General features: G+C 40.8%; 2 protein-coding genes across 4 annotated transcripts; both read right to left on the bottom strand.

The window, feature by feature from the left end:
* Positions 1 to 1,128: 1,128 nt before the first annotated feature.
* On the bottom strand, positions 1,129 to 17,070 carry LOC145010764 (Transducin family protein / WD-40 repeat family protein). Its single transcript, XM_078969294.1, has 20 exons — positions 16,896 to 17,070; positions 16,490 to 16,779; positions 16,287 to 16,398; positions 16,087 to 16,169; positions 15,604 to 15,770; positions 15,395 to 15,527; positions 15,005 to 15,087; positions 14,628 to 14,840; positions 14,211 to 14,552; positions 5,294 to 5,465; positions 5,044 to 5,223; positions 4,724 to 4,921; positions 4,543 to 4,635; positions 4,047 to 4,270; positions 3,476 to 3,937; positions 3,305 to 3,385; positions 2,901 to 2,986; positions 1,785 to 2,333; positions 1,516 to 1,672; positions 1,129 to 1,414 (listed from the first exon to the last, which is right to left on the bottom strand). Exons 1-20 carry the CDS (start codon positions 16,990 to 16,992, stop codon positions 1,342 to 1,344), a joined length of 3,795 nt encoding a protein of 1,264 aa, XP_078825420.1. The 5' UTR covers positions 16,993 to 17,070; the 3' UTR covers positions 1,129 to 1,341.
* Positions 17,071 to 18,032: 962 nt separating this feature from the next.
* Positions 18,033 to 21,437, bottom strand: LOC145012311 (methyltransferase). Of its 3 annotated transcripts, none has more exons than XM_078971102.1 (9): positions 21,217 to 21,437; positions 21,082 to 21,147; positions 20,672 to 20,965; positions 19,675 to 19,903; positions 19,439 to 19,496; positions 18,986 to 19,072; positions 18,786 to 18,893; positions 18,589 to 18,700; positions 18,033 to 18,496 (listed from the first exon to the last, which is right to left on the bottom strand). In XM_078971102.1, the coding sequence occupies exons 1-9, from the start codon at positions 21,288 to 21,290 to the stop codon at positions 18,277 to 18,279; spliced, it is 1,248 nt and encodes a 415-aa protein (XP_078827228.1). In that variant the 5' UTR covers positions 21,291 to 21,437; the 3' UTR covers positions 18,033 to 18,276. The 3 variants fall into 3 exon arrangements, with proteins under 3 accessions (XP_078827228.1, XP_078827229.1, XP_078827230.1); XM_078971103.1 differs by having other exon boundaries at positions 18,033 to 18,493; XM_078971104.1 differs by having other exon boundaries at positions 19,675 to 19,897.
* Between the last annotated feature and the right edge of the window lie 646 nt (positions 21,438 to 22,083).

Here is a 22,083-nt window from a genome sequence, read left to right as displayed (position 1 = left end):
GGCTTTTGAGATCCTGAGACTGAGGTTATGCAAGGCTCCAATCCTAGTACTACCCAAGGGGTTAGACGATTTGGTGGTGTACTGTGACACATCGATTTCAGGGTTAGGTGTTGTACTGATGCAGAGGGGGCACGTGATAGCGTACGCCTCGAGGCAATTGAAGCCTCATAAGGCGAATTACCCCACTCATGACCTGGAGTTGGGGACAATGGTGTTTGCCCTAAGATTTGGAGGCACTATTTATATGGAGTGTGGTGCACCATTTATACCGATCACAAGAGTTTGGAATATTTGATGAATCAGTAGAACCTCAACATGCGAAAAAGGAGGTGGCTGGATGTACTGGAGGATTATGATTGTGAGATCCTATATCATCCAGGAAAGCCAATGTGGTGCCCGATGCTTTGAGCCGCAAGACGGCAGGGTCCCCGATTGGGAACATTTGTATGAGGATGAGGGTGATTTCTCCTTTGTTAGATATGATCAAAGAGGCCCAGGTCGAAGGAGTGAATAATCTACATATAGTCGACCTTGAAGAGCTTCTGGAGTGCGGGTGGTTACAGACTGTCAGGAGAGTAGCCTTCGGATTCTTCGAACAAAAGGTGAGTCTTCTCACCATACCAATGGATCTAAGACACCAAGGCCGGCCCATTTTATGATAGTTGGTATACTTGTTGTGTCGAGGTGTGTGGTATGATTATGTGGTAATATGCGGTAGAGATAACATTTATGGTTGACGGTAGAGATAGCCTCTAGAGCTATGGTAGATATAGTTTTTACAGCTAACGGTTGAGATAGCCTTTATGGCTAAGGGTAGAGATAGCTTTTATAGCTAACGGTAGAGATAGCCTTTATGGCTAATGGTAGAGATAGCTTTATAGCTAAGTTGATATGTGTTATGTGGCTTGTGTGTGTAGGGTATGCTCTGGGGAAACTCACTAAGCGTTAGCTTACAGTTTATATATTTGTTTCAGGTAGATTGGAAACCAAGGGCAATAGCAAAGCTTGATGGCACGGCATGCACTCTCTCAAGCATTTTATGGGACCCTCTGATATTTGGAATAAAAGTTGTATATGACTTATGTTTTAAAAACAATTATAATTGGATTTCTTGATGTTGGAAATGTGTTTGATTATTCAAAAATGAAAATTTTCTTTGTAAAAATTGGGTCGTTACAAAATACATATTTTTTTCATTTAAATTCAAAACACAAAAACAACAGCACTTCCAAATAAAACTTGATTGAATAATGATGGATCTAACTGTGATTAAAGAAACAAAAAAAAGGTTTATATCCTCCGAGGAGCAACTTGGCTTGCATCCCTGAAGCAATGAAATGATCATGAGTCTGCAGGAGCTAAAAACTCCATCATCTGCATCCCTCGTCCAGCAACTGCAATTTGATACAGGTTCCTGTTTGACAAAAACATGAAGCAACATAAGCATGAGCATGAGCATGAGTACGCAACACCTGTTATATATATATATATATATATATATATATATATATATACCTTCCACATACTCTAACATCCAATGCTTCTGGTTCTGGTACGCTAACGATCAAATGGGCCTTCTCACTTAATTTACCATCCACTGACGACACCCGCCAACAACGAACACGCTGATCAAGCCCAGTAGAGAAAACCCAATGCCCGTCTGTCCAAACACCTATTTAAACACAACACAACAGATATCAATCATACTTCTTCATCAGACCCAAGTCACAGTAGTTGAAAAGAACCAATCCTCTTTTCCAGCAAGAAAGAGAAAGCTGTTTCACCTTTTACAGCAGAGCAATGAGCCGAGGCAATTTCGTGAGGATGAGAAAATACAATCTGGTACTTATTTTGTAGACAATAATATGATGGTGCATCTTTCTTACAACTTTTGTCTGTACCCATGACATCAAAAGTTAAAGAGTGGAGTGCTTGATCATCACCACCGCTTATAACATTGCAAGAGAAGCAAGATTCACAGCCTCTAACATTTGAAACATGCAGGCAATTCACCCCCGACTGGTGTGCATTTTTTACAACATGCAAGGGCCATATCATATCTATTTCTTTTACTTTTTCTTTTTCTTTTTCTTGTGAAGCAGCACAGCCTAAATCATTATCACTTGTTTTTTCCAATGTCCGCCACTGACGACCACCTTGGCTTCCCCTTCCGGTGCGTGGCCTTGTCTGAAAGTTGTTGCAATCTTCCTTGTGCAGGACTGATACTTTCCGCATGAATGCTTCAACAGCTTCACTCACATCCCAAAACCCAATACTTCCATCTGTAGACCCACTAATAACCATAAACAGACTTCTCATCTGCTCACTTTTATCTGAAAAAACAAACGCCCTTCACGTTAATAAAAACACCAATACTACTGATGCTTGCTACAAACATGCATACAAAGCAATCTTTTTATCTTCCAACTCTTTTCAATTAGCATCGCTCATTTACATCCAATTAATGTTAGAAGAAAACATTGAACCTCATTACCAGTACAACAGAGGAAAACATTGAACACATGTCAATCACCCGCATTCGAGAAAGCTTAAACAGTGAGGACTAAAGATGGGCATGAGCATTTATCATTAAAGGAATAAATTCTATGCAACCAAAGGAGTCATGTGATCAAATCTTCCAAGCCAAGCTCTAATAAAGAAAAACAATATAATATACCCATCATTAGCACTCAAATAGATAAGCGCTAATTGAGTCTCTCATCAAATCATCAACAGCATGTCCCATAGGATCGAGTATGAAATGAGATAAAAGCAGAACGATTAGCACACAGTAACATACATGGTATCCAGATTACATATTAATGATACATTAAAGTAAACCCAAGACCAACTATTTATAGAAACTTGCACACTGTTTGAATAGACTACACATCAGTCACCTTTAAAAGTTGCAAGTTCAGGAACAACAACATGTTGCAATGACAGAACTGGTGATGTGGAAGGAACCAATAGTGCAATGTCAAACCTGCAATGGTCAAAACAGTAGAGATTGATGTGAAGAGAAACTAACTTCTTTCATGCAATCCACTATAAAAATCTACTCATAGCTGCGGAATGAAACTAGTCAAAATTAGTGGAAACTATGACTAAATGCAATTTAATACAGGTTTGTTTTATTTAAAGATCTTTCTGCCAGGTTTTGACTCATGAAGATCCAAAAATCACCATCTTCTATATGGACAGAGTCACAAGTTTAACACTCAGGTACAAAAAAAAAAAAAAAAAACAGCACTCGTGTAAATCAAAAGACAAGTGCAATTTGTGTATTTTATGCGATGCATACCAAAGCCGATGTGGTAATACGAGAGCCCTTAACGTAACTGTGGCATCTGAGCAAGAAACAACAATGAAGCACACAGACATCCTGCAAGCAATAAGACAAATTAAAATTGGTAGAGTTGAGCGATAAAGCGCAAGTAAATAAAGTAATTGTTGGATCTGACACAGACACTACCTTAAACGAGAAAACTTGACAAGGAAAGCAGTGACAGCTAAGTAGCGCCAGTCATTTTCAAGAGCATCACTGCAGCAAGCTTGTGTCTGTGGTTTGATCTTTTCTGGAGGAGTAGTATCAACATCGTTAAGATTTTCTTTCTTTGATCCACGGTTTCTGGTTGGCAAATCACTGGAAAGCCACTGGAACGAGATCGATGAGGATGGAAGTGCTTCTTCAGTTTTAGGTCTTGAAGTTGAACTGAAACTGGATTTACGCTTCCACGCAGTTAGGACCCTTTTTGCACCTACTGAAATCAGCAGGAACTCATCTTCCAATAAACCTGTTCCTTGATCACTGTCCAATGTTTCATCTACAATGGTATGTACCTTGAACACACAGCAAAGTGATCGCACAGCCGATCCACCAACATGCTCTCCAAGCAATTTTGAAGCAGACCAGTTATCAATACCCCAAGAATAACTGAGTGTACATTTTTGCACATCACTACATTAGCTAAGGAAGATATAATAATTTCAAATACTGGCGAGAATATAATGAGTTAAAAGTGTTTCAGTGGAACTAATTGTACCTTGTCAACCTCACAGTTCCATCTTCACAACCCGTTGCTACAAAAGCTGATTGAAAAAGCTGAGCCTGCTTTTCATCTGAACTTTTACTCAACTGTGTAGCATCATCGACAATGAAACATAGTGAGTGAATCTCTCTGCCATGGAATTGCAGATGGAGATTCTGAGGGTATATCCTACTATCACTGCTTGCTACCCACTGCTTGTGCATATAAATGACTTCATCCTGTCACCCAAATGGGAGAATTCAATAGTTAGCCAACATCTCGCATGAGAAAAGCAATCCAATCATAAGACAATAATACTAGAGGGACAACCTTTTAGGTATATAGTTACTCCCTAATAATTATTAGCATTCACATAAACACATTGGAAATGGAGGTGATTCTTTCTAACAGATGGTTAGTGTTTATGGTTCAATATATTTGATGAAATAAATATACTCCTCTTTAGTAGGGGAAAAAAAAGGAGCAGATTGTACTTTCTTCAACCACAAACCTTGACAAACGCAAAGCAATTCTTCATCTCTGGTACATCACCAAGAAAATAAGTATGAGGACGCCGCCATCCACCGCATGGAATTTCAGCTACCTGGTGCAACAAGAAAGCAAGACCAAACCAGTATTAAGAGCAGATCAAAATAGACAACAGACAGAGGGAGAGGAAAACGAGAGAGAACCTTTGTCTCAGTTGACAAATTCCATATTAAATAATCAGCTGATGTGAAGCCTATTGCATAGTTGTTATGACCCTCATTGTCATTGGGGAAGAGAGATCGAACCAAACTCAGCTCTTTTACTTGTTTCATTCCAATAAATTCCATTTTTTGTTTATATCCATCATATTCCATATAGCATACGCATCCATCTCCTCCGGTCTGAAGCAATGGCCAGTCGGTTAAATATATATATATATATATATATATATATATATATATATATAAAATAGAAAAACATTTTAAGCTTAATATAGAACTACATATGGCAGAACATAACATACCGAGTGTATTTCAAAGGTACTAGGATTCAATCCATGGATGGAAACACTGCTCACACTTGATATGCCATGTGCTCCTTTGAAGTAGTTTAAAGGGGCAATGTGTGCCACAGAAGCATCAGGTGCACCAAGCAACAAGGGAAATAAAACTAGATTACCACGAAGATCCCCACACACCAACACCTGATAGCCAGGAAGATCATGACATCAACCACACACACATATATGTATGTATATGATGGCAAGGATATACCTGTTCGTGAAATGATGCATCCAAGCATAGTATTCTTGTAGGAAAGCATGAGGTGAATTCTGCTACTAAAGATGCATTGGCATGCCCTGTTCCTTTTTCAGAACTGGACTGAAAAGGTTTGCTTATCTTCCAAAGCTTCAATCTTCCTCTAGGATCAGCTGTGAATATATACCTATACAGTTGAAAATTTGCAATCAAATGTTAGGTCAGCATTGTTAATTTGACTATGTCCTAGGACCTCCCAAAATACTTTTCACTTCCTATATATACTATAAACAAGATGAGTGATTATATTTATTTATATGCACATAAGAGTAATGATTCAGGTGAGCAATAATAGTATATGCATTTATCGAAACAAGTATACACTCGTAAGAAGAAGAAGAAGCCCATGGGTGGCAGCCCAGTAAGGCTGGTCCAGTCCAGTGAATTGCAGGGGACAGACCAAGGGTAATTTGGTCTTAGGAGCTCTTTTTGCTGCAGCTATTTCGTGGGAGACCTCCTTAGTGGGAGTGGAATGTTCTTTGTCTTTTCATGGCTGCTATTTGTCCTTTTTGTCTTTTCTTTCCAGTATTTATAGGGAGTTTTGTTTTCCGTTTGGATGGAGGAAAAATTTGTAATTGCTTAGGCAACTTGGAGAGCACTCACCTCTCGAAAGTGAGATTATCCCTAATTCTATGAAAACTCCAGTTCAATCCAAATCCCATTGTTACTCGTAGATATAACGTTGTAAGAGCAGCAGGAAGGAACTTAACAAGTGGTATCAAAGCAATCTCCAATGGGAGGAGCATCAAAGGAAGCGGTGGCTGTCAAGAAGGTGGAGGAACAAGTGGGGGTGATTCAAATCCAGCTCCAATCTCATGGAGTGGATATTCAGGAGCTGAAGCACAGGATGGACGAGATCCTCCATGGTCAGGATGGGATGAGAGACAACATAAACAAGTTTGCTGGAATGCAATGGAAACCCAGGTACACCAAACTCTGGTCTTGTTACTCCTTCTAATGAACCCATGAACAAGAACAAAGGACCATAGGGGTCTGGAACGGGGGGCTCCGGTCACGGGGGTTCTGGCCAAAGTCATGGAGGGTTTAACGCCGGTGGTTCCCAAATCGTTTTTGGATCAATGCCTCCAACCGAGACAGGAAGGGGAAAATATGAATATCGTCATCGGAAAATCGATATGCCGGGTTTTGACGGTTCTGATCCAGATGGGTGGATATTGCAAGCGGAGCGATACTTTACAATCTATCAGCTGAATAATGGGGAGAAACTCGAAGCGGCAATCCTTGCTCTCAGCGGCGACGCCCTAGCCTGGTATCGGTGGTCTCACAATCAACAAGCAGTGGTGACATGGGAGCAAATGAAAGCCCTATTCCTCAAGAAATTCCGACCAATATTGGGAGGCAACATCTATGAACAGTGGAACTCGTTGGTTCAAACGACCACCACCGCCGACTACATACGTCGGTACATTGAATTAGCGGCTCCTCTTGAAGGAGTCTCCACCAACGTCGCTATCGCAAGTTTCTTGAAGGGCCTGAAGCCAGAAATCCGCGACGAACTACACATGTGGGCTCCTCAAGACTTGGGCCAAGCGATGGATCTGGCCCAACAAGCAGAACGGCTCCGAAACCTCAAGAACAGCATAATCGCATCAATTGGAGCATAGTCACAGGAGTCGCTCAAGTGGTCACGTACCACGTTTTGAACGTTTCGTACCCAAACGGGGTACAGTGTCGATCCGAACGCCATGCGAAACGGTCTCAGGTACGGCTCATTGACGATCCGAACAATCAATTGGTATGATGCTGGGGACGCGTTTCTGACGAATTGGATTGCAAAAATTTGTCGATTGGGTCGGCGATTTGGTCGATTGGGTCGGCAATTAGGTCGATTGGGTCGGCGATTGGGCGATTGGGGGATTGAGCGGGAACTGCGATGACGATTCCAAAAAGTATCGACTCAGGAAAAAAACGCTTCGGTGATTGGTTTGATTCCTCGATACCAGGTACCATGTTTGCTTATTAAATCAGGCCCCTCTTACAATAAACTTCATCTTCTTCAATTAGATGTTCCACTGTAACATTAAATTGATTTGATTCATCGAATTCCATTAATACACTTGCCAAATTTCTGCTTTTCTTCTCTTCTCTTCTACTGTTATTCTATTAGTTATTAGAATGGCTTTTGGCAATGGCAATGCTAGTATTCATGTATCAGATAGTGAAACAGAACCACAGGAAAATTTTGTTGACATTGGTGAGACAGTAGGCGCATCATCAGGAAGCAGAAAAAGTGATAAAGAAGCTGGCAAACCTCTTTTAGAAGAAGTGACTATGGTTGATTCGGGTACTAGTAAGAATGCTGGAGGATCAAAGCAATGGATTTGTAACCATTGCAAAGTGAAATATACAAGTTCATACACTAGGATTCATACACATTTCTTTGGTGCTCAAGTTGGGAAGACGACAGAAATTAGAAGATGTCCGGCTATGATTAAAGATCCGTCCAAGCTACAACGAATTTCGAACAAGGTGAAAGAAGCCGAGAGCGGAGGTGTATCAAGAACTTTAAAAAATTCAATCATTTCAAAAAATTCAGCATCAAAAAGACGACTTGAGGAAGCTTTTGGTGTCATGGAGCGGAATATAGTGGACATCAAAATCATGAGAGGCTTGTGTGCTAATGGTATCCCATTCAATGTCTTGCGGAATCCTCAATTCATTGAGATGATACAAGCCATCAAGAAGTCACCGGATGGATATAAACCTCCATCTAGTGAAAAAGCAAGAACCGTCTTGCTAGATGAGTGTGTGAGAGATATTGATAAAGAACTAATACTGGTAAAAGACACTTGGTACACTCAAGGTGTTTCAATTATTTCGGATGGATGATCTAATGTCAAACACAAGCCACTTCTCAATGTTGTTGCCGTCAATGCTCGTGGTGCGGTGTTTATGTATGCGGAAGATTATTCGGGGGTTGAGAAAACGGGAGTGGCGATTTCCAAGTTTCTAAGAGGAGCAATTGAAGCTGTTGGTCCAAGTAATGTCTTACAAGTGGTGACGGACAACGCGGCTAATTGCAAAGCTGCCGGACGCGAGATCGAAAAGGTATTCAAACATATCTTTTGGTCACCTTGTTGTGTTCATAGTTTAAACTTGATTTTTAAAGATATGGCACAAGAATTTTATTGGATGAGTGATACCTATAAGAGAGGAAAAGCAATTGTGAAATACTTTATTAACCACACTCATGCCTTGTCGATGTTTCGTGAAAATTCAAAACTAGATTTACTAAAGGTGGCTACAACTCGGTTTGCTTCACACTATATTCTTTTAAAAAAAATTACGGAGTGTAGGGAGGCTCTTGCCACGACTATAGTCCTTAATTCTTGGAGAGATTGGGTTAAATGTGGGGATGAAAATACAAGAATTAATGGGGCAAAAGTATGTGATACAATTAAAGATGATTCGTTTTGGGATGATGTTGAAAGCATTTTGGCTATCACTAAACCCATCTTTCTTCTTATAAAGTTTTGTGATGGTGAAGGCCCTAAAATGGGTGAGATTTATGAGAGGATGGATAACATGATGGGGGAAATCAAAGACATAATGCAGGAAAGTACTTATGCTAGCTATTATGAACAAGTGGAGAAGATAATTTTAACTAGGTGGGAGAAGATGAGTATCCCACTACATTGTTTGGGGTTTGCATTAAACCCACGCTTTTATGATAGGCAATATCTTCAAAAAATGGCACCCGGTGGTATTCAAAGGAAACCACCAAATCTTGACAAAGAGGTTATGCAAGGTGTCATGGAATCCTTCAATAGATTTTCTGAAAATGAAGAGGAGGGACGATTGTTACGAGAGCAATTCGTAACATTTCATATGAAGAAAGGTATCTACTCTATGGTAGAAACACAAACGGATGCTTTGACAATGGATCCAATAGATTGGTGGTCAACCTATGGAGCCGAAACCCCGGATTTAGCCTTGTTGGCAAAGAAGGTACTTTCATAACCTATTAGTAGCTCTTCCGCGGAAAGGAACCGGAGTACTTATTCTTATATTCATAATGTGAAAAGAAACCGGTTGAATGAAAAAAGAGCCGATAAATTGGTTTACATTCACTCAAACATTCGACTCCTATCTCGTTTCCACGAATCATACAAATCCGGCCCAAACAAAAAGTGGGACATCAATCCCGAAAGCACTTACATTGAAGGCTCGAGTTCACGATTAGATGACATGGTTTGGGAGTGCTTAGATGAAGAGGATTTGGAGAATGGACAAAGGAAAAAAGCAGCGGGTTGATTGACATGTTACATTTCAGTTTTTGTTGCTTTACCCTTCCTGTTTGTGTTTTTGAGTTATTACAAAACTGTTGCTGTTTTGAACTTTTTATTTCCAGCATGTAATTTGTTTTAATTTCCAGCATGTAATCTTTACAATGTGTATTTTGGTATTTTGAATTATGGAATCATGAAAAGTGTTGCTGGAATTGAGTTTATTAAAATACATTGCTGAAATTCTGTTTCTAAATGAAATATATTGCTGGAATTGTATTTCTAAATGAAACATGTTGCTGTAATTGTACTTCTAAATGAAATATGTTGCTAAATATGTGTTCTAAAAACAGGTACACCGTATCGGGACCAATGGTACGCCATACCGGACACGTACCGAAATGAACCTACCCCCCTCGTACCCGATACGCCTAACCTCATGAATCCCGTTCCCGTTCCTTGTTCCCGTACCGGACCGTACCACGAACTATGTGACTATGAATTGGAGCTCGTAAGCCCATACCTGGAAGATCCACGATTTCAGGTACCTTCCCCACTTCCATTGCGAACAATTCAAACCCGTTTAGGGCAGCAGAACAAACACAACGACTCACTGAGTCGCAAATCCAAGAGCGGCGAGCCAAGGGGCTGTGTTACAAATGTAATGAGAAATGGAACAAGGGCCACCGTTGCAAAACACAAATTAACGTCATCCTGATTGAAGAATCAGAAGACCCAGGAGACGAAGGTGACATAGTTCAAGAGCCAAGAGAAGACAATCCCACTACTCTAGATTCAAAGGAAGTGGACGATTTGGTGGAGGTGTCCCTCAATTCGGTAGCGGGGCTCTCCTCTCCAAAGACAATGAAGTTAAGAGGTCAAGTACTGGGTCAACCGGTGGTGGCTTTGATTGACCCCGGAGCTACCCACAACTTTATCTCCTTAAGTTTGGTAGAAGACCTAGGAATCCCTGTACAAGAGACGGAGCCGTATGGGGTCAGGATGGGAACAGGGGACTGTGAGGAAGGACAGGGCATCTGCAAAGGGGTACTCCTACAGCTCCAGTCAGTCGACATAGTGGAGGAGTTCCTTCCTCTTAGATTGGGAAGCTCTTATGTAATATTGGGAATGAAGTGGTTAGAAACACTCGGAACCACCCAGACAAATTGGAAGGAACAATCAATAACATTTGAAGTAGCGGGGAATCCGATTTGCCTAAGGGGGGACCGTTCTCTCGGGATATCCCTCATCTCCTTAAAAGCCATGGCAAGGGAGTTAAGGAGAAAGGAACCTGGGATATGGGTGGAATTGAATAATGCCGAGTTGAAGCATACGAGCACGGCCCCAATTCCTAAGCTATTGATGGGGGTCTTGGATCAATTCCAGGGGTTATTCAGCGAACCCAAGGGGCTTCCACCAAACCGATCCATAGAACACCAAATCGAGTTAAGGGAGGGAACTTTACCGGTTAGCGTGAGACCCTACCGGTATCCACATTTTCAGAAGAACGAGATCGAAAAGATGATACAGGAAATGCTCCGGGCAGATATAATTCAGACCAGCACAAGCCCTTACTTAAGCCCAGTTATCCTTGTCAAAAAGAAAGACGGGTCTTGGAGGTTCTGCGTGGACTATCGGGCATTGAACCGGGCCACCATACCTGATAAGTTCCCAATTCTGGTGATAGATGAGCTTCTAGATGAGTTGCATGGGTCCTCTATCTTCAGCAAGTTAGATCTTCGATCCGGGTATCACCAAATTCAAGTCCGTGCTACCGACGTGCACAAAACCGCTTTTAGAACGCACGACGGACATTACGAGTTCAAGGTAATGCCCTTCGGACTTACTAACGCTCCTGTGACCTTCCAGGCGTTGATGAATGATATTTTTCGTCCATTCTTGCGGAAATTCATACTAGTATTCTTTGATGATATACTAGTGTATAGTCCCAATGACGAACTTCATAAGCAGCATTTAACAGCTACCTTTAAAAAACTGGAAGAGTCTCAAAAAATGTGAGTTTGGAAAATCCAAGCTCTCCTATTTGGGCCATGTTATTTCTAGTGAAGGGGTATCAGCAGAAAACTCGAAGATTGAAGCCATGCTGGATTGGCCAACCCCCAGGAACATAAAGGAATTAAGGGGCTTCCTTGGTCTCACGGGGTATTATCGGAAATTCCGAAATTACGCCTAAATTGCGATTCCCCTGACCGAACAACTGAAGAAAGATCAGTTCGGGTGGGGAAAAGAAGCAGAACAGGCTTTTCAGAACCTTAAAACAGCTATGACAACCTTACCAGTCCTAGCCATGCCTGATTTCCAACAAACTTTTGTTGTCGAGACGGATGCATCGGGGTTCGGGTTAGGGGGGGTGCTATCACAAAGCGATCGACCGGTGGCCTATTACAGCTTCACATTAGGGGTAAGGGCACGGGAGAAATCTATCTACGAAAAAGAACTCATGGCCATTGTGAAAGCAGTCACGAAATGGCGACCCTACCTGTTGGGGCGAAGGTTTGTGGTAAGAACAGACCAGAAAAGTCTGAAATACATCCTAGAGCAACGGGTAATTGGAAATGATTACCAACGATGGGTAACCAAGTTAATGGGATTCAATTTCGAGGTTCAATACCGCACCGGGGCTAGTAACCGAGTGGCTGATGCCCTGTCCCGGCGAGACACCACCATCGTGTGCAACTCCGTGAGCATGACGTTATGGGGAAGTTGGGACAAATTAAAAAAAGAATTAGACCAGGATGCTTTTGTGCAAAAGGTAAAACAAGACTTGGAAGCCAACCCCCAAACCTACAAAGGCTTTGGAGTTTTTTGTGGGAATCTGTTATATAAGGGACGGCTGGTGATTCCCGCCTCCTCCCCACTGATTTCGGACATTATCTCGACGTTTCATGACTCTCCTATCGGAGGTCACTCGGGAGTGAAGAAGACCTTCCAGCGGGCAGCAGCGGAAGTATATTGGGTTGGTATGCGTGAATCTATATCTGAGTTTGTCCAACAGTGCACCATTTGCCAGCAACATAAAGCCCTCACTTCATCCCCTGCTGGGTTGCTGCAACCCATCCCAATTCCGGAGCAAGTTTGGGACGAAATAACTATGGATTTCGTGGAGGGGCTACCCAAGTCAGGAGGGTGGGATACCATATGGGTCGTAGTGGATCGCCTTAGCAAGTATAGTCACTTCATACCTCTGAAACACCCCTTCTCAGCAGCAACTGTCGCAGGCAAATTCATGACTGAGGTGGTAAAATTACACGGAATGCCCTTGTCCATCATTAGCGACAGGGACAAAATATTCCTAAGCCAATTCTGGAGGGAGCTCTTTAAACTACATGGGGTAGATTTGAAACGCAGCACGGCCTATCACCCTCAATCGGATGGCCAATCTGAAGTGGTGAATCGTTGCCTCGAGACATATCTTCGTTGCTTTTGCTCGGGAAGACCAAAACAATGGGCCAAATGGTTGTCATGGACCGAGTACTGGTACAACAGCTCATACCATTCGGCCACCGGTACTACACCTTTCAAAGCCCTCTATGGACGAGACCCGCCACCCCTATCAGATATGAAGGTCAGCAGACGCCAATGGATGCTATTGACCAGCTGCTGGAAGATCGTGACATCGCCCTTGATGACCTCAAGATGAATCTCATCCGGGCCCAGCAGAGAATGCAAGTTCAAGCTAACAGGAAAAGAAAGGATGTGGAATATAAGGTCAATGAATGGGTTTACTTGAAGCTACGGCCATACAGGCAACTAAGTTTGGCTCGTAGGAGGTCGGAAAAGCTGTCGCCCTGTTACTATGGACCTTTTCGGATTCAGCAAAAAATTGGGAAAGTCGCTTATAAACTCGAATTACCCCCCACCACTAGTATTCATCCTACGTTTCATGTTTCACAACTCAAGGCTGCTATAGGAGCTCCAACACAAGCTAGGGAAATTCCACCTCAGCTCAACGAGGACTTAGAGCGGGTGACTCAACCAGAAGAGTTGCGAGGGGTTCGATACAAGAAGAATGGAGGGGCTGAAGACAAAGAAGTCTTAATTAAGTGGGAAGGGCTAACCGAAATGGAAACGACATGGGAAGATTACTCCAAGGTGAATTTGCAGTTTCCAGGTTTTAACCTTGAGGACAAGGTTGAAGTTTGGGCCGCCGGTGTTGATAGGCCCCCAATCCGTCAAGTTTACACTCGTAAGAAGAAGAAGAAGCCCATGGGTGGCAGCCCAGTAAGGCTGGTCCAGTCCAGTGAATTGCAGGGGACAGACCAAGGGTAATTTGGTCTTAGGAGCTCTTTTTGCTGCAGCTATTTCGTGGGAGACCTCCTTAGTGGGAGTGGAATGTTCTTTGTCATTTCATGGCTGCTATTTGTCCTTTTTGTCTTTTCTTTCCAGTATTTATAGGGAGTTTTGTTTTCCGTTTGGATGGAGGAAAAATTTGTAATTGCTTAGGCAACTTGGAGAGCACTCACCTCTCGAAAGTGAGATTATCCCTAATTCTATGAAAACTCCAGTTCAATCCAAATCCCATTGTTACTCTTAGATATAACGTTGTAAGAGCAGCAGGAAGGAACTTAATACATTTATCGAAACAAGTATAAGTTGAAGGGTACCTGTGGCCCAAAGACTTGCACCAATATGTTCCTAAAAGCTGCCTCTCAGCTTCAGCAGGCCAAGTGAATGATAGATTGAGCTCAGGTGTCTGGATATCAGCAATTCTCACGACAGTTAATCTTCCCTTTCCATCTCCCAAAGCAATCCAGTTCTCCACACAACCCGGGAAATGGAATACGCTCATACAAACTATTGGAATCTCCTCTTGGCTACAGAAAAGCCGAGTCCATGCTACATCACCGGTATCAGATATTTTAGCAAGGTACAAGAAGCCATTGTTTGTGGCTACATAAAGCTCACATTCACTCGCAAGATGCATACAACGTACATATTCGCTTTTACTGCAAGTGCAACAAATGTGAAGGTAACTAAAAGGTAGGTATACTCAAAACAATAATAATATCATTACAATATACCTGTCCATTAGTGCAGTACGCTTTGAATTTGGAATTTGGATAGTAAAGATCTGTTTTCTTTCATACTCTTCCAGACCATTGCATCTCTCCGATTCCGATTCCAATTCCGATCCCATGGGCAAACAAGAATGCACTTTTATGGCAGAATCAAATCCAGCTGTAACAAGAAGAGAAGAGCTTGGATCATACAAGCATCGCCATACTCCCCTCCCTCTGTACGATAAAGTAGCATAATTTTTTTAGCTATAGTTAGTTGCATCCTAAGAACTATAGGACAACTTACATCAACATTCTTACTGAACATGTGAGTTGAGCGCTTTTACAATACTTGTTAACATGATACTGAAAAATCAAAATAAAGATTGTCTGCAACTTACATATGCTCCTTGATTATTCTAAGTTGTGTTCCATCCAGTCCCCATACACGACATGTACAATCCTCGCCGACGGTGATGATTAACTGATAAAAAAAAAAAAAAATAATAATGAAAACAGATATTTGTTGGCCACACCACACACATAACAAATGTAACTGAAATGGCACATCCAATGAACCAGAAAAGAGGTAATGTGATCCAGACTTGTTTTCCTTGTCTATAGCAAACGAAACAAAGATGCACTGATTTTGAACTTATTTATTGATTTGACAGGGAAAGAGAGACTATTAACAAGGAAACATCCAAGTTAAACACATATTAGGCAATATCCCATTCAAATTGTTTTCACTGAAGAGAATAAAGATAAAGTGAAGTGAGAGGTGGGCTTACAGAGTCGGACATACAGCAATCCCAAACCCTGGCAGTGTGGCCAAATAGCACAGGCCCAGTGGAAGGAGAAACAGTCACCTCTGTATCATCATCAGAGTCTCTTTTTCCAGTATGAACTTCCCAAATACGGGCACTGCACTAATAAGATATCAAAGGAATCAATATGAATAGTCAGTCAGAAGGCTGATAAAGTTGGGATGAGAATTGACCTGCGATCATCCGAGACAGACACCAGTTTTGATCCATCCAAAGACCATGTAATACGGAATATAGAACCTTCATGCCCCCCCAGTCTACATACTGGGACAGCTTTGTACTCACCCGTCTTTGATTTTGATCCCATAGGAAGAGTGTCTACTACTTTCCACACAATTATCTGCCAGGACAATTTTACAATCAACTATCTCATCTCATCTCATCTGGAAACTAATTTTACTAATGTAACTATCTATTATTATCTAACAGCCACCCGCCAAACTCATAATATATTTGACCAAACTTTATGTGTCAGGCATTGACTTGACCCGCATAAAAACACACATTCGGGTGGCTCCCAGTTGACTAGTTTGAATATCATTTTCAACTTTCAACTGCAGAGGCTAGAAAGCAATTTTGTGACCTCAAATGCCAACTCATCTTGGTAGCATCTGTTTTTTCTAATTGTATTTAAAATAAAAATAAAAAATAGTTACCTGGTTATAAATTGTACCAGATGCTACATGGAGAGAATCAATTTTGTGACCCCAAATGCGCATCGTATACAGAAGACATCTGTCTGTGAATGAAGGAAGGAGGAAAATGTGAAAAAGAGAAACAACAAACAATATCTTGAAAATACGTATGTAGCATTACGTAGTGTTGCAAGTGTAGGTAGGTAGAAAAGCATACATACCTGGAGAGCTCACCTGAAAGCTGATTGTAGATGTCAAGGTGTCCCAGAAATACAGAGTGTTGTCGGTGCATCCAATGGCAAGAAACTGACTCCCTTGAAGAATTACAGATTCCTACTACCGAGCAAGAACGTAAGGAACACAGGAGCGAACATCGGAGAAATCCATATATAGCAATCGAAATTAAAAGAGATTATTTCACCACCTGTATGAAGCAAACATCCAAAACCCAGTGACCCAAATTAGGCAGGGACTGAAAAGAGAGCAGATGGACGAGCGTTTGTTTGTTGTGATGCGGCAACTGAATCTTGAAGAGAAATAATTTGAGCCTGCGCTCTCCAAAGACGGCGACTCTGAAAGTAAGTGATGTATCTGTTACTGTATCTGTTAGGGGAAGACAAGAAATGCCGTGCACCCTAACACCCTTGAAAACTTGAAAGGAAGCGATCATATTGCCAGTATGCAGGTCATAGAAAAGTAGCTGCGAACCAGTTCCTGGTTGACGACATAAAAAGAAAGCAATGGAGGGATTAAATGGAAAGCAACAAGTTCGTTGAGAGAGTCAGGGTAGCATAGAACATAACAGTAATAATAAAGATCAAGTAGAGAACCAGCAAGGAGATAAGGAAGAGATGGAGACGGGGGAGGGAGAGGGAGGTGGAGAAAACACAGAGCTGAGATTTCTCCGAGGTACTGTCCGCTCTCCATTATTCCGACTGACCGGAAACTCTAGATTACAGATGACAAACAACTTTCTTTCTTTGTTTCTTTATTCAGCGGGAGACGGCGTTTTTGTGAAAAGGATGAAGAGGAGGTCAAACCGTCAAAGTCAAACAAACCACTTATGGCCTGGGCTGGGCTGGCGTAGGCCCATTAATAGCAAAAAGAAAAAATGTTACGTAAAAATTTCCAATAAGACGTTACGGTGAATATATGAATTTGGTAAATTGTATGCAAGAACCAAAAGCGACGAGTTAACATCACCCTATTTTGTAATTTTGAGAATCCTTCTTGCATATCGGCTTTTGTTAAATCCAACTCCTGTCAAAGGGTTTTATGAACGTTATCTTGGTTGGAATATTTGTGTGGTTGCTTTATGTGGAAGCCGATCAAGACTGAAAAACATGAATAGTAGACCCGACTACCCGAGAACATGATTTATGAAAACCAAGATTATGAAATTTGTCAAGGACACAACATTTATGGAGGCATGGAAACCAAAACAAATCACTCCAATTCATACATTTTATAAGTCGGGGAAATGGTAAAAAAAAAAAAAAAAATGACCTTAATAAGTCATATAGTCATTGCAATTGACTAAAAAGGCTTGACCATGAACCGGTTTATTAACCGATTTCCATTCAAAAACTACCAACCAGACCAAATAGGACCAAACCATTCCTCATAAAATAGGGTTTCTAGCTAGACCTAGGTCGAAATTGGTTAGCCAATCTTAGCATGCAATTCTACATAGGATATGGAGAGTAACTGTGAATGTATAACCCAACAACGATAGCCATCCGAGTGTTTTTTTTTTCAAGCCCGGATTCTAATTCATCCAATGTATCATTTTTGATATGCATACAATTTAATTACTCTTCGTACCTTTAATGAATTTGATAAATTAAAAAATTATATTATATGTCTAAATTTTATATGAACTTTGCAACACGCAACTAGAGATCACCTTGTGTAACTTAAGTTGGCAATAACTGTCAACATCGACTAGGCACATTAAAGTTGGGGAGTTTTTCACCAAGAATGCTCTTTATTCTAATAAGAAGGAAAAAAAACCCTAAACTTCTTACAATCAAATGGCATCACCTCAACTTTGACTTGTGGTTCAATCATATCCGGGACCTGACACATGGAAAAATCACTAAAAAAGACCAACAAACACATAGCAATTTATGTAGCACAAAGCCACAAACCACTTGAACAAGCATTGGAATCAGAAAGAGCATAATAATAATTATTCCTACAAACAAAATTTCAACAGCTTGCAATCAGCAAACGGTTTTCAGGAGAGATGTTAGATGGAACATATTTGACAAGCTCAGATTTTTCTAGTCCATGTTCCCGTATCCACATCAACCTCCCTGCATCAATTATATCTTTGCACATGAACCCTAGCACAGCCCGATCTCTTGCACACATATTTCTCAACAACTCATCATCATCATCACCTTCTAAAACCTTTTCATTTTCCCTGCTAAACAGCATAAAATCACTCATCAGGACATCTAACTAAAAACACGGGTAATCAATTCATGAAAAGTCAATGAATAATCATTCCACTACTACATCTTTGTATCCGATTCTTCATGGTCTGCTGAATCTACAGCCCAGCTGGTAAACCATGTAACTGCATGGAACTCGTCTTTGCTCATCCCTTGACTAAAGAAAAAACTTTTATCTGCAACAACCCAACAAGCAAATATGTTCAACAACCCAACAAGCAATATATAAATATTGAAAAGGAGTCGGGTGACAGATCTTACTGATATAATGCTTCCATTGACACAGATGGTGGCAACATGTTGCAATTGAAAGTCCTCTCAGGTAAGATGTGCTGCCATTTTCCCCAACACAACATCTTAAGGTCATATCTGTCAAAACAATTGATTTACATGTCTTATCTTATCTCTTCTCTTCTAGGGACAACAACAACTCAAACAAAGCAAAACCAGCATTACATTACCAGTTGCAGGCCCACACAGATGTTTTCCGATTGCCAAATAAGGAACTCCTTGTAATGACCCGATTGCATTCAGATTCAAGTCCTCAACTGCACAAAAAGTATAAATCAAATCTTTTGTGCTTCTGCTGAGACTAGTTTTCATAAATCATAATCATCTTGAATTCGTGTTATAAAAGGATGGCTTGCTGACTAATGGTGCCTTTTGAAAGGTAATCAACAGATGTTCAAGAAAGTTTCAGTTTTCAATAGAAAAAAGTTGCGTTATTGACACGCAAATATGACCTCACCATATATTAACACATCATGGAGGACCATATGTATAATATATTGTTTTTTCTTTTTCAGAATTAATACATCACAAAGACACAAGGATCAAGCACGCACTACTACTGGAACCATATATAACATTATATGATAAAATAAGAAAAATACAAGTTTTGACCAAATCCTTACTGTCTATTCTCAACCGCTCTAGCATCAAGCTCTCTTTTTGTCGCAAGCTTCGATCCGCCTGATACTCAGGGATAGAGTTGAAAATTGTAAGTAGCAATAAACCACATTGAGGAACATAACATGGTAGCCAGGTTGTGTTTGTTTGTTTACCCAGTGTGATTGATTTATATTATATCATTTAATTGAATTCAGTTCAACATATAAGAAAGAAAGCAAAGCAAAGGCAAGAAAGCGACCTTAAGTTTATATGACTTGCGCTCAATCAAGAAGACTTTTGAGACCCCGTAACAGTCTGCTAGCATTTGTGTCAAGTAACCCCTTCCAGCTCCAAACTCAACCACCGCAGGAGAATGAAGCTGTTCCCCAACACTAGAACAAGACTTGAATGCTCCCAGTTTTTCCAAGTTTCCAAGAATCGAAGCCTGCTGGATAACATGCTTTTCTTGAAATGGTATTTTCCTGAAACTAGACACATTTAATAATAATAATAATAATAATAATAATAATAATAAAAAGACCAGTGCTTCTGTATTGTATTTCACTGGATAACACAGAATCAGAACTTAGAGCTTTGGCTCTAGGAGTACAGCAGAAGCAGAATTTAGAGCTTTCGCTCTAAGTATTTGTGAAGGAATCTGGCTAAAAAGACTGTTGGTTGAACTAGGAGTCTTTACAGAGGGATCTATAAAAATGCTTTGTGGTAAGCAGGATGCCATTAGTATCCCTAAGAATCATGTTCATCATGACAAGACAAAACATGTTGAGATAGATAGATAAGACATTTCATCACCGTGAAGATTGAAAATGCCACAACTGAAACTATTTATGCTCCATCAAGATTTCAAACAGACGACATTCTTACCAAGGATCATCTTTGATGAATTAATGTGGTGCAAGCTGGGAATTTTTGACATACATAACCAAGCTTGAGATTTATGTATTAAATTAAAGGCAGGAAGGTAAAGAAAAACAAAAACAGGATGAAGGGGAAAAGTCCTTCAATAAAAACTTTTGTCCATGGGAGCTGGCACCAGTTGATACATACTTTGTGCACTATAAAATTATTGTAGTCATCTGAGAGGTCTTCTCTAGATCAGTGAGGAATGAAACAACTATTATTTTAGAGGTTTCCAACTTGGAGCTCATTGTCATGACTCATGAGTTACGCTTATTTAGGAAAAATTTCATCTAAAATCCACGCAAGATTAGAAAGCTACAGTTTGCATACCATACCAGTCATTTGCGCGGTTAATCCAATTCCTGCAAACTTCCGGCATGTTGTAAGAGTCTTGAATGTCCTTGCATATGGAAGCGTGAACAGACTTTATTTTTTCGATTAGTTTGACCAACTCAGGTACAGTGATAGATTGCACAGCCATCCTCTTGGACTCTGAGGAAACGTCTTCATCTTCTTCATCGCCTCCATTAATGCCCTTTCGGTAGAAAGGTTGGAGCGACAGCGAGTTCTTATGTTTGAGCAACGGACACCGTCTAAGGTGATTCTCAAGGTTGGATTCCAGTACAGAGCTGTTCCATTACATGGGATAGAATCATATTACGAACTATAGAAAGAGGAAAACTTACTGGGAGGGGTCAATTGAGTGGTTGCCGATAATGGATAGTGGAGAAGAGCGAAAACTTACTGGGAGGGGTCTATTGAGCACTGAATCCACCTGTCATCCGACCTTGTAGAGTGGTTGCCGCAGAACCTATATTGGAAATACGCCAAGTTAAAATCTTGAGGAAGCGTGTTGGGTAATGCTTATTGCTTAGCTTACTCGGTATTGGGGAGCGGGGGAATTGCACAAAATCTCTTCTTTTTGAGCAACCAAAACTTGCATCTAACCCCCATTCTCCGTGGCGCCTAAACCCTAAAAAGGGTTCCGCTTTGCCCGGCTGGTTGCCGCCTCCTCACAAGAGTCCACGGTGGTATATGCCGCTCAGGACTACAGAAACCAAAAGACCTGGACACTGGAGTTTCAGTTGATTGTTACACAGAACTATCTACAACCTAGTGGTCTTTTTTAGTCTGTTATGATTTAAAAAATAAATAAATAAATAAATAATAATAATAATAATAATAATAATAATAATAATAATAATAATAATAACCCACCTCAGACATTATATTTAGGAAAGATCATGCTTATAGGTCTTTGGTTTAAAACTTTTTTTTTGTCTTTCTAAGGGTACAAATTCTTATTTCACCGACTAAATAGACGTTTAGTTATTTTAACTGATGTTCGTGCCTAGTCACATGTCAAACCGGATATCGAGTCAACTCGGCCTTAACTCAGATGTCGCGTCGGCGAGTCAAGACCGATTTTGTTTACTTGGGCCTTAAGGCTTGGTGTGGTCTCATTGTATATACTAGGAGGATCTAGTGCATAAAACCCTAACATTTCATTACCATTTCCGACCAAACACAAGCCGACAATCACCCGAGAACAATCATTTTCGTCACTTTATTCCATGGAGCCTACCCCACCACCGTCATCAGACTCAATAAACTCGATAAACTCAAAAGATGGGACTGAACCTAAATGATTAGTGAAGTTAGTGGCACAACAAACTGAGGTAGGCCGTTTGAAGGATGAGATGGGTTGGGACCTTCTTCTCTCGAGGGTTGATGTGTTGAATATGGA

Source organism: Lactuca saligna, chromosome 8 (genome assembly GCF_052625555.1).
Source record: "Lactuca saligna cultivar CGN05327 chromosome 8, ASM5262555v1, whole genome shotgun sequence".
Taxonomy (NCBI): domain Eukaryota; kingdom Viridiplantae; phylum Streptophyta; class Magnoliopsida; order Asterales; family Asteraceae; genus Lactuca; species Lactuca saligna.
This window is presented reverse-complemented; position numbering and strand designations above follow the sequence as displayed.

What these genes read in the sequence shown, in the direction of transcription:
- LOC145010764 (XM_078969294.1), bottom strand. Translation starts at nt 16,992, where the DNA reads ATGGAGAGCGGACAGTACCTCGGAGAAATCTCAGCTCTGTGTTTTCTC. An exon ending in CTTTCAGGTGAGCTCTCCAG is followed by an intron (nt 16,170 to 16,286) that starts GTATGTATGCTT and finishes CTTCATTCACAG; the next exon opens with ACAGATGTCTTCTGTATACG. An exon ending in ATGCATCATTTCACGAACAG is followed by an intron (nt 5,224 to 5,293) that starts GTATATCCTTGC and finishes CCTGGCTATCAG; the next exon opens with GTGTTGGTGTGTGGGGATCT.
- LOC145012311 (XM_078971102.1), bottom strand. Translation starts at nt 21,290, where the DNA reads ATGGGGGTTAGATGCAAGTTTTGGTTGCTCAAAAAGAAGAGATTTTGT. An exon ending in ATTAACCGCGCAAATGACTG is followed by an intron (nt 19,904 to 20,671) that starts GTATGGTATGCA and finishes AAATGTGTCTAG; the next exon opens with TTTCAGGAAAATACCATTTC. An exon ending in TCAATGGAAGCATTATATCA is followed by an intron (nt 18,701 to 18,785) that starts GTAAGATCTGTC and finishes GGGTTGTTGCAG; the next exon opens with ATAAAAGTTTTTTCTTTAGT.